This window comes from Panthera tigris, chromosome D2, assembly GCF_018350195.1.
Source record: "Panthera tigris isolate Pti1 chromosome D2, P.tigris_Pti1_mat1.1, whole genome shotgun sequence".
NCBI classification, from domain to species: Eukaryota; Metazoa; Chordata; class Mammalia; order Carnivora; family Felidae; genus Panthera; species Panthera tigris.
The window spans coordinates 32,966,931-32,983,995 of NC_056670.1; the positions used below are offsets into that span (position 1 = coordinate 32,966,931).

At 42.0% G+C, this 17,065-nt stretch overlaps 1 protein-coding gene and 1 pseudogene across 2 annotated transcripts in view; both read right to left on the reverse strand.

Annotated features, from left to right (window-relative positions):
- PLA2G12B (phospholipase A2 group XIIB) overlaps positions 1–13,036 on the reverse strand; it is a 30,937-nt gene extending 17,901 nt beyond the window's left edge. For both annotated transcript variants that reach the window (XM_015543664.2, XM_007095703.3), the window contains exons 1-2: positions 12,826–13,036; positions 870–958 (exon numbers count right to left, since the gene is read on the reverse strand). In XM_015543664.2, coding sequence (XP_015399150.1) covers positions 870–958; positions 12,826–13,036 — 300 coding nt within the window. The remainder of the gene's footprint in view (positions 1–869; positions 959–12,825) is intronic.
- A 2,043-nt stretch (positions 13,037–15,079) lies between these two features.
- On the reverse strand, positions 15,080–16,152 carry LOC102968816 (annotated as a pseudogene).
- Between the last annotated feature and the right edge of the window lie 913 nt (positions 16,153–17,065).

Below are 17,065 nucleotides of genomic sequence, written 5' to 3' on the forward strand. Positions count from 1 at the left end.
GAAATCCCTCTATCTACATTTTATGTAACACATCTTTTCTGAAGTAAAAAAGATAAAAGGGCCCCCAAGAGGTCTTGAAAGAAATCAGTTTATTACTTGTTTTCAGGGGAGGCCAGTAGCTTGAGAAATGGCCATTGGTGTGATGAGAAGTGTTTAGCCGGAGGCTAGATGTGTGTGTGGGGATGGGGCATGCTTGTGTGGGGGTGTGTGTGTGCAGATTACTATGATCTTAAAACTCTAAACATAGCTGGTTTGGTGCTACCAGGCATGAGGTCAACCACTTGCAAAAGTCCTGACAATATAGCAACCAGCTCTCACTGTTCAGTGCCAATGGCTTCAGGACATCATAGGAAAGTCTCATTAATTTAAATAAGTCACACTTGTCAGATTTCATATGAAGTTATGTTCGATCCCCTAATATTTGGCTGGTATTTGCAGTGGTGATTTTAAAGTTCACTACACAAGGTCTTATCTGAGGGACAACTGTCCTTGATAAGAGGATATTGGATACTTTCTTTGAAAATTATCTCCCTTACTCTGAATCCAATTTAAAATACTTAATTAGGGATGCCTGGGTGGCTCAGTCGGTTAAGCATCCGACTTTGGCTCTGGTCATGATCTCACAGTTCGTGAGTTTGAGCCCCACATCGGGCTCTGTGCTGACAGCTTGGAGCCTGGAGCCTGCTTCGGATTCTGTGTCTCCCTCTCTCTCTGCCCTTCCCCTGCTTGCACTCTGTCTCCTACTCTCTCTAAAAAATAAATAAACATTAAAACTATATTCCATAAATGATCACTCCCATCAGTGAGAACTCTTGGACTTGTCTTAGTTAAAACCAATCAACTAAGAAAATAATTGTGGCGGTACATACACTTTCTGGTACCTTAAGACCCAGGAAATAGGAGCTGCAGCCGTTGGGCTCCTGAGGCTTGTAGCCGGGTCTGGGCATTGGTGCCTTTCCTAGCAGGAGAAAGAGAGGAAAGAAGCAGGAAGAAATATTTAGAAATTAAACATTTGGGAACATTCATCAAATAAAAATTATCTTAAAGCATATTCAATTTTTCCTTTAAAAGTCATCATTTCTGGGGAGCCTGGGTGGCTCAGTTGGTTAAGCATCCGACTTTGGCTCAGGTCATGATCTCACAGTCTGTGAGTTGGAGCCCCGGGTCGGCTCTGTGCTGACAGCTTGGAGCCTGGAGCCTGTTTCAGATTCTGTGTCTCCCTCTCTCTGACCCTCCCCCACTCGCTTGCTTGCACTCTCTCTCTCTCTCTCAATAAACATTAAAAAAAATTTTTTTTTAAGTCATCATTTCTCACCAGATATTCACATCCAAATTTGGTGGCAATGATGGTGATGACGACAATAATGTCATAAAAGGATAATAATCTTCATGCCAGGTTGGCGTTTCTCTCCTAATCTTAAAGAATTTTATGAGCATTTATTTACTAACAATTCTAATGTTTCTTAAGTGCATGACTTTGAAGGTAAGGTCCATGGAAAAATGGAACCAAAACCCAAGGTGTCTTACTCCATCCGTTGTAAGACCACACACCATGCACAGAAAAAGCAGAACACTACCTGATCACACATTTAACAAATAAGAATTATAACAGTACCACAAAACTTTTTTCAGAATATCTTGAAGGAAATTTTGCAAGATTCCATAAATGTAGGCAAAGCATTATTGATCAAAGAGCATAGAAATAATTACCATGCAGTATGTGAGACTTTGTATCATAGAACTAAGCAGAAACCATCTGGCAGGCTTTGAATTTCTTGGTTTCTCCTACATGGCTTTTGAGTTATGTTATAATCTTTCAATTATTGAGAAAGAAATGTTGTCAATGTTAATGATGGTAGTCATCATTGGGAAAGAGAACCCTGAAGGCACCTGGGTGGGTGGCTAAGTAAGTTAAGCATCCTGACTCTTGATTTCGGCTTAGGTCATGATCTCACGGTGCCTTGAGATTGAGCCCTGCCCGAGGTTCTGCGCTGAGCATGGAGCCTACTTGAGATTCTCTCTGCTTCTCTCTCTCTCTCTCTCTCTCTCCCAAATAAAAAAATAACAATTAATTTAAAAAGGAGAGAGAGAGAGCCCTGCAGGACAATTTGGCAGTGAGCATTTTCATCCTGTTATCCAGATAAGGAAAATGGGACTAAGGGGGCGTGTGACTTGCCTAAGTCATGTATTAAGTGGGGGGAGTAGGATATAAATCCAGATTTCCTGTTTTATGTCTCCAAAGCCCATGTTCTTCTATCACAACCCTTTGCCCCTTTTTAGGAGACGCAAGACAGAGCATAAGACTGAGGAAATAAGCTAAGAATTAATCCTCAGAGTGAGGCATATAGCATTTATGTTTTCTTTCTTTTCTTTTACCTTCTCCTACAAGGTATTTTATTTTTAATTATTTGGTATTATGAAGGAAAATCAGAGAAACAAACATCCATGAGCCCACTACACAAACATAATAAATGTTAACTTAGCCAAACTTACTATACATATTTTTTCTGTTTAATTGTTACAAGTACAGTTGAAGCTCCCTATGCATCCCCCTTTCTGTTTTAATTTTTAGATATTAAGTCTATGATTTAAGGACCTCCCTCCTTATTATTCTTTTTTTAACTTTTTAAAAAATGTTTATTTATATTTGAGAGAGAGAGACAGTGTTGAGTGGGGGAGGGGCAGAGAGAGATGGAGACAGAATCTGAAGTAGGTTCCAGGCTCTGAGCTGTCAGTACAGAGTCCGGCGCAGGGCTCCCACTCATGAGCCGTGAGATCATGACCTGAGCCTAAGTCGGATGCTCAACCAACTGAGCCACCCAGGTGCCACTCCTTATTACTCTTAAAAATTGTTTTGACTACTCTTGGACCTATAGTTTTGCAATGAATTTTAGAGTCATTTTAGTAAATTCTACAAGTGATAGTGTAGGATTTTGATTGAAAGTACATTGACTTTATAGATTAACCTGGAGATAACTGAATTTCTTATAATATTCTGTCTTCCCAAACATGGGTATAGTACGGTTTTCTATTTAGTTGGGTCTTCCTTTATGTCCTTCAATAGAGTATTCATTTTCACCATGTATTTATTCTGTCTCCAACATATTGTATTATTCTGATGCTTAAACAAGATAGAATATATCATAACCCAGAATTAAAGATTATAGGGCTCATATGGTAAATCTACACTTCTCTGGAACCCACACTGCTTCTAACTTTCTGCTCTACCAGCCCTGGAATGCAACCCTGGCCCTCATGGTTCAAGATGGAGCTTCAGCCAACACATCCATATTACAAACAGCAGGATAAAAGAAGGAGTTAGAAGGGTCATAGCTCCTCTCTTTAATAAACATATTCCAAAATTATACATCACTTCCTCTTACTTCCCTTTGGCCAGATCTTAATCAAACAGCAATATCTACTGGCAAAAATGGGCTAGGAATTGAAGTTTTTATTCAGTGTAGGCACCATGAGCCCAGCTTAAAATTGTAGGGAGGGGTTTATTACTATGGACAAAGGGGAAGATATTAGGATACAATAAGCAGTCTCTGCCACAGTCTGTTTGGTATTTGTTTCTGTGGTAAAATGAGTGTATGAGATCATCATTCAAGATGGCACCCAGCGATCCCAGTCTCTTGGCATTCATGCCCTTGTATATTGTCCCAGGGTTAGTCTATGCGACCTAGAAAACATGGCAGAAGTGGAGGTATGTTGCTTCCAAGATGAGATTATCTATTAGCCCTAGGCAATCACTAATCAACTTTCTATCTCTGTAAATTAGCCTATTCTGGACATTTCACATAAATGAAATCATACAATATGTGGCCTTTTGTTTCTGGCTTCTTAGCATGTTTTCAAGGTTCATCTATGTTGTAACGTGTGTCAGAATTTCATTCTTTTTTATTGCCAAGTAAATATGATGAACATTTAGATTTTTTCCACTTTTTGGCTAATATGAAAAATGCTACCACAAACATTTTTGTGTGGACAATATGTTTTCATTTCCCCCATAGGAATGAAACTTCTGGGTCATATGCTAACTCTGTTTAACATTTTCAGGAACTAACAGACTATTTTCCAAAGTGGTGACACAATTTTACATTCCCTACAACAATGTATAAAGGTACTAATTTCTCCACATCCTCTCCTCTACTTGTTATAATCTGTCTTTTTTATTACAGCCATTATAATGAGTGTGAAGTGGTATTTAATGGTCATTTTGATTTGCACTTTCCTAATAACTAATTATGTTGATCATCTTTTCCTGTACTTATTGGCCACTCACATATATATCTTCTTTGCAGATATTTTGTCCCATTTTGTGGTTTGTCTTTTCACTTTCTTTTTTTTTTTTTAACGTTTATTTATTTTTGAGACAGAGAGAGACAGAGCATGAATGGGGGAGGGGCAGAGAGAGAGGGAGACACAGAATCGGAAGCAGGCTCCAGGCTCTGAGCCATCAGCCCAGAACCCGACACGGGGCTTGAACTCACGGACCCTGAGATCGTGACCTGAGCTGAAGTCGGACGCTTCACTGACTGAGCCACCCAGGAGCCCCTTGTCTTTTCACTTTCTTGATGGTATTTTTGAATACCCAAAGTTTTTAATTTTGATGAAGTCTATATTCTTTTTTTTAGGTGAAATTCACATTTCCATCTTAAAGTGCACAGTTCAGTGGTGTTCAGTACATTCAGAGTGTTGTGTAACCATTGTCTCTGTCTACTTCCAAAAACATTTCATCACCCTCCAAAGGAGACCAAATGTTCATTAAATAGTCATTTCCTATTCTCCCCTTTTCCCAATCCTTGGCAAGCACTAATCTACTTTTTTAAAAGATTTTTTTTAAGTAATCTCTATACCCCACATAGGGCTCAAACTCACAACGCCAAGATCAAGAGTTGCATGCTCCTCCAACTGAGCCAGCCAGGCGCCCCTCACTAATCTGCTTTCTGTCTCTAGAGATTTGCCTATTCTGGATATTTGAATAAATGGAACCATACACTATATAACCATACAATATATATGCCTTCTTTCACTTAACATAATGTTTTCATGGTTCATCTGTGTTGTAGCATGTATCAGTACTTCGTTTCACTTGATGGCTGAATAATATACCATTCTCTGAATATACCACAATTTGTTTATTCATCCATCCACTGATGGACATTTTGGTTGTTTTCATCTGTTGGCTATTGTGAAGAGTGCTGCTATGAACACTTGTGTGCAAAAATATTTGTTTGAATATCTGTTTTCAGTTCTTTGGCATACATATACCTACGTGGTGGAATTGCTGGGTCATATGGTAGTTCAATGTTGAACTTCTTGAGAAATTGTCAAACTGTGTTCCACAGCAGCTGTAGCATTTTGCCTTCCCAACACAAGGGTTACAATTGCACAAGGGCTCCAATTTCTCCACATCCTCACAGTTTCACTACACTGTATCTAGATGTGGATTGTATATCCTTATCTTGATTGGAAAAATCTGAAGACCTGGTTTCTTTCACCTCGGATAATTCACAGCCACCGTCTGAATATTTTCTTTTCTTCATACTCCCTACTTTCTTCTCCTGGGGTTCTTACTACTGAATGATGAATCTTCTTAATTCTGTCCTTCGTATATCTTAACCTCTCTTTTACATTTTCCATCTTTTTTCTCTCTGTGCTGAATTTTGTCGAGCTCATCAAATCTATTTTCCATTTCACTAATTCTCTCTAGGTTCACTAATCTGCTATTTAACCCATCTGCTGTTTTTTTTTTTCTCTCTCAAGAACTATAATTTTCACTTCTTGGAATCCAATTTGATTCTTCTTTTAAATCTATGTATTCATTTTCACCGAGTTCTGTCTTTTTATTATGTTTTCTAGTCCTTGTTTTATTTCTTTAATGATTTCAAATATTCTTTTATAATCTCCAGTCTTTGGGATACAAGTCATTTTTTTTAATGTCTGCTGTCTCTCCCTCCTGATTATTTTTTCACATAGTGTATAATTTTTCAGTAAGACGTTATCTTCAGAAGGGCTTTCTTTTTTCCTGAAGGAATTTCTGTGCCCTGGGTCATGTACTACATATTGGTTCCTCAATTACCTTTGCTGTGGCTCTAGGAGCCTTAAGATCCTTGAGACACTAGTATTTATGTTAATTTCTCAGCTTGGGAAACTCACATCAGGCCAACTGTTTAAGTTCAAATGCCACATGTGTGAATAGAATATGTTTGGAGTAGTGATTTTTTGGTGGATGTTCTTTATTCCCCCTTTAAGTCTCAGCCCCAGGTGGATGGAAATCATCCCTGCTACTTTCTTGAAATATTGGGTAGATATTTTCTAACCCATTTTAAACAGACTGGGCAGCTCCTCGGGCTTTAAGCTTTATACAGACTGTTCAGTTACAGATTCCCAATTCTTACAAGTGAAAGTTACTCTTTCTCTCTTTGTATGAGTATTAAAACCCATTCCTCAGCCCCTAGAGTCTACATGTGATCTTAAAAACCCCAAGGGTTTTAGCTCAGCTCCTGCTCATTACTTTAGCATTAGTGTTCCGCTTCAATGGAACTTATAAGTTTCCATGTATTCCATTCTAGCTTGAGGGCGTATCTTTTCTAATGTTTTATTTTCACCTAACATTTTTTATTTATAATGGAGAAGTACTGTGCTTGTTGATGGAGTCTGCCAGCCCACCAGTAATCCCTGCATTACTTTTCAAAGTTCTTGAGAAATGTACCCTACCAATGATACCCTACTAACCTACTCTGTGTGTGTGTGTGTGTGTGTGTGCCAGAATTACTGGGAGTTGGGGAATGGGTAAAATGTATTAAGTAATGTTATTAATCAAAATACACATATGAAAATAATCATACTATGCCATAGATTAAATGTGAATTGTCTCTTGTAGGTAATATTATGGTGATTTTATTTTTTCTTTGGATTGTTCCTTTACAAATGTTCTACACATACTAGCTTTATAGAAGTCAGGAGGAACATTTTTAATGAAGAAACTAATGCATAATTTTTATGATGAAACTTACACCTTTAATAATTTTGTTGATAAAGAGCTTTTGCAGAAGACTCTGCGCAGTTTCCTGGGTTTCCCTCTACCTTTTTTGTACTTGATAACTCATAGAAGATAAAATTCTGATATCCCAGTTTGAAAGCTAATGGAACGCCAACTACAGACACTAGCCACCTGTCCTGCTGGTTATTTTTAATTTTTGTATTTATTTAATAGTTTATGATAGCTGCAGGAATTCTATTTAGGAATGAAGCTTGAAGGAAAAGTTCTAAGAAAAAAGGCCATGGTTTGAATCTGGGCAGAAATAATTTACTATATCCTCAAATTATAGCTTGAGTAGTTTTGAGTTGAGCTTAGCAATGAGTCTTTACAGTTTGATGTTTTGAGTCTGGGCATCAATAATGGACTATGCCCACAGACTAATTTTATTTTCTGATTTTGGCTATTTATAGAACTGGGAGGCTAACAACTTGATCCTCTAATTCAGGGGTTGGCAAACGATGACCCAAGACCAACCCATTGCCTGTTTTTATATAACCTTCCAGCTGACAATTGTTTTTATATTTTTAAATAATTGGTGGGAGGGAGTCAAAAGAAGGATATTATTTTGTGACGTGAAAATTATATGAAGTTCAAATTTTAGTGTCTGTAAAAAAGTTTAATTAGAACACAGAAACACTCATTTATTACATATTAGACATGGCTGCTTTCACAGAAAAAAATTAGCAAAAGGTTGTTATAATCATGATGTGAGTGTGGCTTTCTAAGCAAGGCAAACAATTCAGAAGCCATAAAGGAAAAGACTGACAGACTTGATCTTATGAAAATTAAAACCTTCCGAACAAACTGAGACACCATAAAACACGTCAGACACAAAAGACAAATGAGGGAGATTTAAGAGGAGGGTTAGACACAAAACCCAAGTTCTACCACAAGCATGCACACTGCCTCCTGGACCCAACCTTTCTTCCCTCTCAGTTTTGTCACTGAAAAGAACAATAAAAACTTCTGTGCTTTATTACCCAGATCAAGGGTTACATCTTCCCGGGAGGGTGTGTCCCTTCTCCCCACCCAGCTGGCTCCTGCAGGAGCTTTGCTCTGCTAGAGATCTACTAAGGAATCAGACTACTTTATTTGAAATGTATGTCCTTCCAGAAACACTCAAATACAGCATGAGTAACACACCAAGGGAACAAAGCAGAACTCTGACAATTTTACTGAAGCAATAAACTCTATTTCAGTTACTAAAACAGATTAAGTTACTGCAGGAGGGAGGATGACCAGCTTGTCCTGGTTTGCCTGGGACTGTCTCTGTGTTAGTACTGAAAGTCCATGTCCCAGGAATCCCCACCCCAACCCCGCCTCTCCCCTCAGCCACCAGCAGACCGGACAGTTGGTCACCCTAGCACAAGAACAATCTTTGCCTCTAAACAAGTAGCTGTTTCCTTTTTTCAAGCTATAGATCCCCTTAAGAATCTGATTAAGGATGTGAATCCTCTCCCTGGAAAAAGATACGAACTCACAGGTTCATAAAATTTTGCTCTAAGATTTTAAACAGATTAAAAGATATTTAGAGATACTTTTTTTCCTAGAACTAAACCCAAGAAGAAATTCATCATGAGGTCTTTTTTTTAATGTTTATTTATTTTTGACAGAGAGAGAGAATGAGATAGAGCACGATGGGGGGAGGGGCAGAGAGAGAGAGAGAGGGAGACACAGAATCCAAAGCAGGCTCCAGGCTCTGAGCTGTCAGCACAGAGCCTGACACAGGGCTGGAACTCACGAGCTGTGAGATCATGACCTAAGCCAAAGTCAGATGCTTAACTGACTGAGCCATCCAGGCACCTCTATCATGAGGTCTTTTTATCAAAGTATGAGTGTGGACCAGTATCTTTTTTTTTTTTTAAGTTCTATTTATTTTGTGAGAGAGAAAGAGAGAGAGAGAGAGAATGCGCATGCACACATGAGTGGGGGAGGGGCAGAGAGCGAGGGAGAGAGAGAGAATGCCAAGCAGGCTCTACACTGCCAGCAGAGAGCCCAACGCAGGGCTCCGTGTCAACGAACTGTGAGATCATGACCTGAGCCAAAATCATGACCTGAGCCCTTAACCAGCTGAGCCACCCAGGTGTCCTTGGACCAGTACTTTCAATCATAATTTACAAGACACACAAACTCTGCTGCAGAGACCCTCCTCCTTCATAAAAGCACAGAACACTTAAATTATCATTTGATGATTTCTTCCAGAAGCTGAGAAGGTATTGTCCAGCCTGTGGGATTTGTGTGTGTGTGTGTGTGTGTGTGTGTGTGTGTGTTTATGTTGAAAGAGAACTGGAAGAATCTGAATGCGTATTTAACCTGTTTACCAGGCCATATTTCTCATAACATTTATAAAACTTGTTCGGTACCTGCCGTGCTCCATACCTAGCACTAATTCTTAATTCTTATAACAACCTTGCAAGGTAGGTGTTACTAACATTTATAAACATGAGTCAACAAGAGCACCTGGGTGGCTCAGTCAGTTGAGGGTCAACTTTGGCTCAGGTCAGGAAGCTCAGGTCATAATCTCACAGTTCGTGGATTCAAGCCCTGCATCAGGCTCTGTGCTGACAGGTCAGAGCCTAGAGCCTGCTTCAGATTCTGTGTCTCCCTCTCTGCCGCTCTGCAGCTCATGCTTTCTCTCTCTCTTTCAAAAGTAAATACACTTAAAAAATTTTTTTTTAATTAAAAAAAAAAACATGAGTCAAGAAAGGTTGAGAGAGGTAGATAACTTGCCCAAGGTCACCAGCAATGGAATTCACACACACACACCCCCACTTCAAACCCATGATTTTTCCATTACTAGTATTTCTCAAAGCCTGGTTAGTTCAAGGGCCTCCCGTGCAGTTCCCGGGTCCTACCACAGACCTATTGAATCAGAATCTCTGGCAGCGGGGAGAGGAAATCTTGATCACATTAGTGCATACCCTTATAGCAGCTGTGCTGCATCTGCTATTAATACCTGCTGAATCTCATTGTATTTACAGTCTGATCCTTAACAAGTACAGATTTTATGTGTTGACATGAAAACAAGCTGCTGTAGATCTAAGAAGTGGGGAAACCAATGCTGACACAATGTGTAGGCTACCAGGCCACAAACACACCTTCATCTGTCAGAACAACCTACAGGCTGAAGTTCTCCGTGAAAGACCTATTAAAATAGTGCTCCATATACTTGGTAATCACCTGGGAAACATTAAGAACAGTGATAATCTGGGCATGTCTGGGTGGCTCAGTCAGTTAAGCGTCTGACTTCTGCTCAGGTCATGATCTCACAGTTCCTGAGCTCCAGCCTAGCATCAGGCTCTGCGCTGCCAGTGCGGAGCCTGCTGGGGATTCTTTCTCTCCCTCTCTCTCTGGCCCTCCCCTGCTTGTGCTCGCTCTCTCTCTCATAATAAATAAACATTTAAAAAACACTTATAAAAAATTTTTTTTTTAAATACTGACATCTGGGTCCAGCCCATGGAGATTCTGATTGGGCACAGGAGTTTTTAAAGACCCCCAGGTGCTGGTAAGTACAGGGCCAAGATAGAGAACTATGGTTTTAAGTAGTGGTTAAGTACTTATCAAATAGAAAAAAAATTTTTTTGGTAGACTAATTGTTGCTAAATTATTTCCTCTGACAAAAGATTGTAACCTTTAAAATTGATTTTTTTTTCCCCTGGAAATGTGGTCCTGCACCAGGATCACCTGGGAACTTTTAAAAATGCAAATTCTGTGGCTCCACCCCTGACCTACCTACCTACCCAATCAGAAATGGGGTGGGGGGTGGGGAAAGATAGCAGTCTTTTTAAGCCCACTAGAGACTTCAAAGCAGAGGAGTTTGACAACCACTGCTTTGGGGATAGAGGCGTGGTGCACAAGAAGTGTACCACAAAGCAAACTGAAAAAGGACAGAGAGACCCAGTTAATTATTAGGTATTTTCTGTTCCAAAGATTGCTTGATTCATAATCAACCTGAGAAGATATTTTGTGCTGTTTGGCCATGGCCTCCAGGTTCTTGGCTCCACTAAGTTCCAAAGGTAATAAGGCTTAACCCCCTATTTTGTATGTTTTTCAGGCCCCTCCTTGCACAGGTTCTGTTTTCAGAGTGAGTGGAGTTATTTGCCTTCCAGCAATGTCTCTGTTGACTGTCCCATCCCCCACTAGTAGCTGCTGCCCCTGCCCAGGTAGAAGCTTGCAACCAAAATTTGCTGAAATCTTTTAATGCTGTTTTGCCAGAGAAGAAAGAAGGTTTGACTCTTGTTTTCCTAAACAATCCCCGTGGTTATCTATTTGCTAAACCACAGACCCAAGTCTCCTATCGCCTCTAGGAAGGAAAATAGCACCTGTGTTGAAGAAATACCTGAAGTGAGTTAACCCCCTCCCTGCACCATTGATGCAAACTAGGGGAGCACAGTCCAGTGACAAGTCACCCCTGCCTTTGTCCAACCCATGTTGGCGGAAGATGGGGCCAGGAGCCCAGGTAGGCCCAGCGCAGATGGCTTTTTGCCCTAAGGGATCATCACATAGAAGATGCGACTCTTTTGTTCACCATAACTGTATATGGTTCAAACTTTTATGCTGCAAGATTTTTGGTTCTGCCTCAAGGATTACCCATTGAGTCACTCATGGATTGTAAGGAAGTGATGTCCCCTGCTCACAGGTAAAAAGGGAGTGAGTGAGACTGATTGGGTGAGTCCAACAATTATGCAGCTTTTTTGTCTCTCTCTCTTTCTCAAAAGTGTTTGGAGAAAATATTTCTTAAATGTTTTCCTGTTAGGCTAGACTGACTCACCATTTCCATCTCCAATCCCATGATGAAATATTTGATAACGTAAACCATAAAACTAATGCTATATGAAACCGTGCATGCTTTCGAAAACCACTCTCCTCCCCTTTTGAAGTTACTCCTGCCTCCCAGCAGCAAGGTCCAGGGCCCCCGCTTCCTGCTGCCCTTAAATTGACTCCTAGCGTGGAGAAGGAAGAACTGACACCAGGGACAATTCCTGGCAGCTGGAAGTGCACCCTGGCTCCCACGTACCCTCTTTACAACTCAGGCAGGGTAGTGCCCTACCCGTTCACAACGGTACATCTGACGCCAGGCCTGAGGGACAGTCTGAGACCTGCTCAGGGCCTGGTCCTTGGTGGGCAGAGACAGCTGACAGCAAGCCCTTCCTAACCCCCGAAGGCCTGCCATTGCTGATTGAGGCAGTCATACTCTGTAAGCTCTCTTAGGAGGGTCGGACACACTGATGCCCATCAGGGACTGACAGAGCTGGCAGGGAGGTGTGAACTACATTAGGAGGAAAGAAGAATCCATCTCCAAGCTTAGCACAGAGTGACTGAGGAAGCTGTTTCACCTCCCAGTAGAATTTTCTCTGAATGTTCAGCTCAAGTTTTCATCCCTAGGAACTCCTCACAAAGACCTCCTCATTTTCTCCCCGACCCCCACCCATACTTCTTGTTTCTAAGTAATGGCCTCACAACAAGCTCACTAAAATGAAGCCGTTTCCCTGGAGTAAGTTTGTTAGCAAAAATCCAGGAAACTCAGTGAAATGTGCATTTCAGATAAACAACCGATAATTTGTCAGTGTAAGTGTGTCCCAAATATTTCAAATATATTAACAAATTATTGGTTGTTTATTTGAAACGCACGTTTCACTGGGAATCCCGTATTTTTATTTGCTGAATCTGGCAAACCGACTTAGGAGGTGAATGGCAGGGAAAAGTGTGTGACAGACTGAGACCCTGCTCCCACTGTTCACAGGCCCACCAGGAAGAGAAACCGCGCATGCACTCACCGTATCGGCATCTGTACTGACAGACTCCATTTTTCCCTCCCAGCAGCTCCAGAAAGGAATCGAAGTAGCTGTTGACAGATTCAAAACTGCCCCTGATGTGCCGAAGGCCCCAGTCTGAATAGGACTCCTCTGCATCAGGGCTGGGGTCACTCCGAGCTGGGCCACCCCACAGGCTGAGCCACAAAATCAAGAAGCCAGTGGCCAGCTTCATCCTGAAGCCAGCTGGGTGCTGAGGTCTTTCCTCAAACCCCAGCCAGTGTCCCAGGAAATCCAGGTATGCAGCCTGCTGGCCAGATGTCAAGCAGGACTGGGAAGGGGGTTATCTGGAACACTCAATCTGTGTGTTCCCCAGAGGTGGACTTTAAACATAGCAATGGAGGTTGGGATGAGATCAGGGCAATTAGAAAGGGTAAAGGTTAGGCAGTGGGAGGGCCCGTCTGAGGGATGGCCAGTCAGAGAGAACACTTCAAAGTGGATTCCACAGCCCTGGAGGAGGGAGATGTTGGCCAACTTGTAGGAGGCATGAGCGGTGGAGCAATTGGAATTCTGCCCCCAACCAACTCGTTAACCTATTGATCAGTTACAAATTTGGGCCTTTAGGGCTAGCCTTTTGACACAAGCTCTTGTCCCAAGATCCCAGCACCACCCCTAAGCCAGTCATCTGTGCATGGTCTCTAGGGAGATTTAGGAGGATGTATTGAGAGCTCAGGAAACCCTCAATGTCAGTGGGTTAACAATGGCACCCAGACCAATGGTCAGGATATTATCCGTGTGTTCTAAGTGTGTGTGAAGTGGGCTTTCAGATTTGGGACCCCGGCTTCTGCCTTAGTCTCTTCTTGGCTCTCAGACTCTGTCCTCCAACCCGGCAGAGTTCCTAAGTGCAGCCACACTGGTGCTGGGACATTTTTGCCTCTCTGCTTACAGCAGTGTTTTCATTTGCACTCAACAGTGTCTGATCTCTACAGATTGCCCAGAGATGGTGCTGAGGGAACTCCACTCTCCTTGTGTTGTTTTTACTCAAGCTGCTTAGAAACTAACTAAAGGTTTATCAGAAACAGAATTTGAAAGTTTAGGCTTTAAGACTGTTGACTAAGTCCAGAGTTTTGGCATCACTTTCAGTTCATACTTTGCTTTTAGCCACATGAAGAAATAAATTCCATGAGATCACTAGTCTCTATAAATGATATCTTTATGGACCAAATGAGTCCTATAGGTTCTCTCTCAAAAGTCTGGCAAGCCCCATAGAAGATAATGAATTACATTTCTTCATTTTGGATAAGAAATCTTTTTGTCTAGAGACTCAGACTCCAGAAAGGGCAATGGTTAAAAAATATTTCATCATGGGGGCACCTGGGTGGCTCAGTCGGTTAAGCATCTGACTTGATCTCAGCTCAGGTCTTGATTTCAGGATTGTGAGTTCAAGTCCCGTAAGGGGCATGGAGCCTACTTAAAAAAAAAATCATATGAACAACAATGCCACCAGTATCTTAAAGCATCTATATATTCCAAACCAGTGTATGTGTGTTTTACATCAATTCTGTGAAGTAAGGTGGATATCGTTCCTTTTTGAGAGGTGAGAAAACTGAGACACAAAGGTGAAAGGACTCAGAAATGGACAGGCTGTCACTGGTGAAGGGGGGATCAGGGCCTGGTGCATGATTTGTGGGGCCCAGTCACAATGAAAATGGGAACATCCATGGGGCACGCCAGCACTGAGGCAGCTGGAGAAGGAGAAAGTGGGCAGAGGGAGGGGAGACGCCCACCCTCATTCCCGGCTAAATTTGTTGAGGCACGTTTTGTGGCCTAATATGTGATCTATTCTGGAGAACATTCCATGTGTACTTGAAAAGAATGTGTATTCTGCTGTTTTTAGGAGGGAATGTTCTGAATATATCTGTTAAATCCATCTGGTCCAGTGTGTCATTCAAAGCCACTGTTTGCTTTTTGATTTTCTGTTTGGATGATCTGTCCATTGATGTAAGTGGAGTTTTAAGGTCCTCTACTATTATTGTATTACTATTGATTAGTTCCCTTATGTTGTTATTAACTGCGTTATATATTTGGATGCTCCCATGTTGGACGCATAAATATTTACAATTGTTGTATATCTCCTTGTTGCATCGTCTCCTTTATTTTTGTTTCCAGGAAAGCACTAGTCTCATTTATTGAAACTTCATGGGGGCACCTCAGCACTAATCAGGCAGCTGGAGAAGGAGAAAGTAGGCAGGGGGCAGGGAGAGGCCCATCCTCATTTTCAGTCCTTGAATAATTGCTTGAAGATGGGGCTCTCATGACTCTGGGGAAAAATCTCCACCTGAGTGTTTGGGGCATACCATATGCAGGAGATGAAGCCCTTAGCCACGTGGAGCCTACATGCCACTCATTCTTGTTCGGTTTTTACCCCTTCCAGATGTAGAGCTTGCCACAAAGCATCACTGTCCAGCACAAAGCAGTCATCAGATAGCAGCAACTTGAGGGCAAAGGGACTGGAGTCAGTCACCTTAGGTTGATGTTCAGTGGCAACAGAGACCTTATACAGAGCCACAGCCTTGGCATTTGTCTGGTCAGCCATGAGGTCTTCCTCGGGATTGCCCTCCTTCAGATGAGGCGTGGGGCCCAGGACCTGGATCATCTCTACGGGCTCTTCCCCATCAGTGACAATCTCCACTTGGGCCTTGCCCTGTCGCTCACTGTCCCAGATGGCCATGTCCAGGTACCACACCTTGCAGTGCTCCAGGATGTCGAACTTGCCACCACACCAGGCAAAGATATTCTGGCCCAGGTCCAGGATGGGGCAGTCCCCAGTGTTGAAGCTGTCTCAGTCCAGTGCCCTTTCAGTGGCATGGATGTTCTTCTTCCTCTTGATCTGGTAGAGTTTCTTGGTGGCAGCTAGAGTGGCCCCTGGGGAGGTCTTGTGAAATGCTGACTCTACTCCACCTTCCTGGTACTTGAGGCCACATGAGAAGTAGCTCATGAAGAGGTCAAACTCACTGCCTTGCACCTCTCGGTGCTGCACCAGCCTCTCGCCAGGCAGGGTGTTGAGGTGCACGACCAGCACAGCACAGGCCCCCTGTTCATCCCAGGATGGCTGCTGTCCTATCCATAGGTGCAAGTGGGAGAGCTCCTCTGGACCATTGTGCAGCACTAGGTAGGAGTCCCTCCAGAGGGAAGATGCCCTGGTTCTCATGTGCTACTCACTGGCTTCAGCTTCTCCACCCACCATACATGCAGGCAGGGATCCTGCACCCAGGCTGGGAATGGAGAACCAGTCTGGGGGAGGAATGTGTACATGCTGTTTCCAGTTCTGCCACCACCTTGCTCGGTAGCTCCAGCAGCCCCCTTTATTATTATGTATAGTGCTTCTTTGTTTCTTCCTGCAGACTTTGTTCTAAATTCTATTTCGTCCAACAGAATATTGCTATTCCAGCTTTCTTCTGACATCCGTTTGCGTGATTAATGTTTCTCCATCCCCTCATTTCAATCTGCATGTGTCTTTAGGTCTGAAATGAGTCTCTTGTAGGCAGCCTATAGATGGGTCTTATTTTTTTTCTTTTTTTAAATGTTCTATTTATTTTTGAGAGAGAGCAAGTTGGGGAGGGGCAGAGAGAGAGGAGGACGGAGGATCCGAAGTGGGCTCTGCACCGACAGCAGTGAGCCTGATGTGGGGCTCAAACTCACGAACCCTGAGATCTTGACCTGAGCCGAAGTCAGACGCTCAACCAACTGAACCACCCAGGCGCCTAGGGTCTTGTTTTTTTAATCCACTCTGTTACCCTTTCTTTTGATTGGAGCATTTAGTCCATTTACATTATTGATAGATGCATATTTATTGCGATTTTGTTACTTGTTTTGTGGTTGCTTTTGTAGTCGGCCTCTTATCCTTTCTTCTCTTTCTCTCTTTCATGGTTTGCTGGTTTTCTTTAGTGATAAACTTAGATTCCTTGCTCTTTATTTTTTGTGTATCTATTACTGTTTTGATTTATGGCTACCATTCAGTTGATATGTAACATCTTATGCGTGTAGCAATATATATTAAGCTGATGGTCCTTAATCTTGAACTCATTCTTTACTCCTCTCCCCTCCATATTTCGGATATTTGGTATCATATTTTACATCCTTTTGTCTTCTCTTGCCTGATTTTACAGATAAACTTATTTTTTTTTCTTTTTTTGCTTTTGTGCTTCCTATTTTTCTTAATCTGACTTACGGCTTTTGTTTTCCACTCAGTCTCCCTTAACAT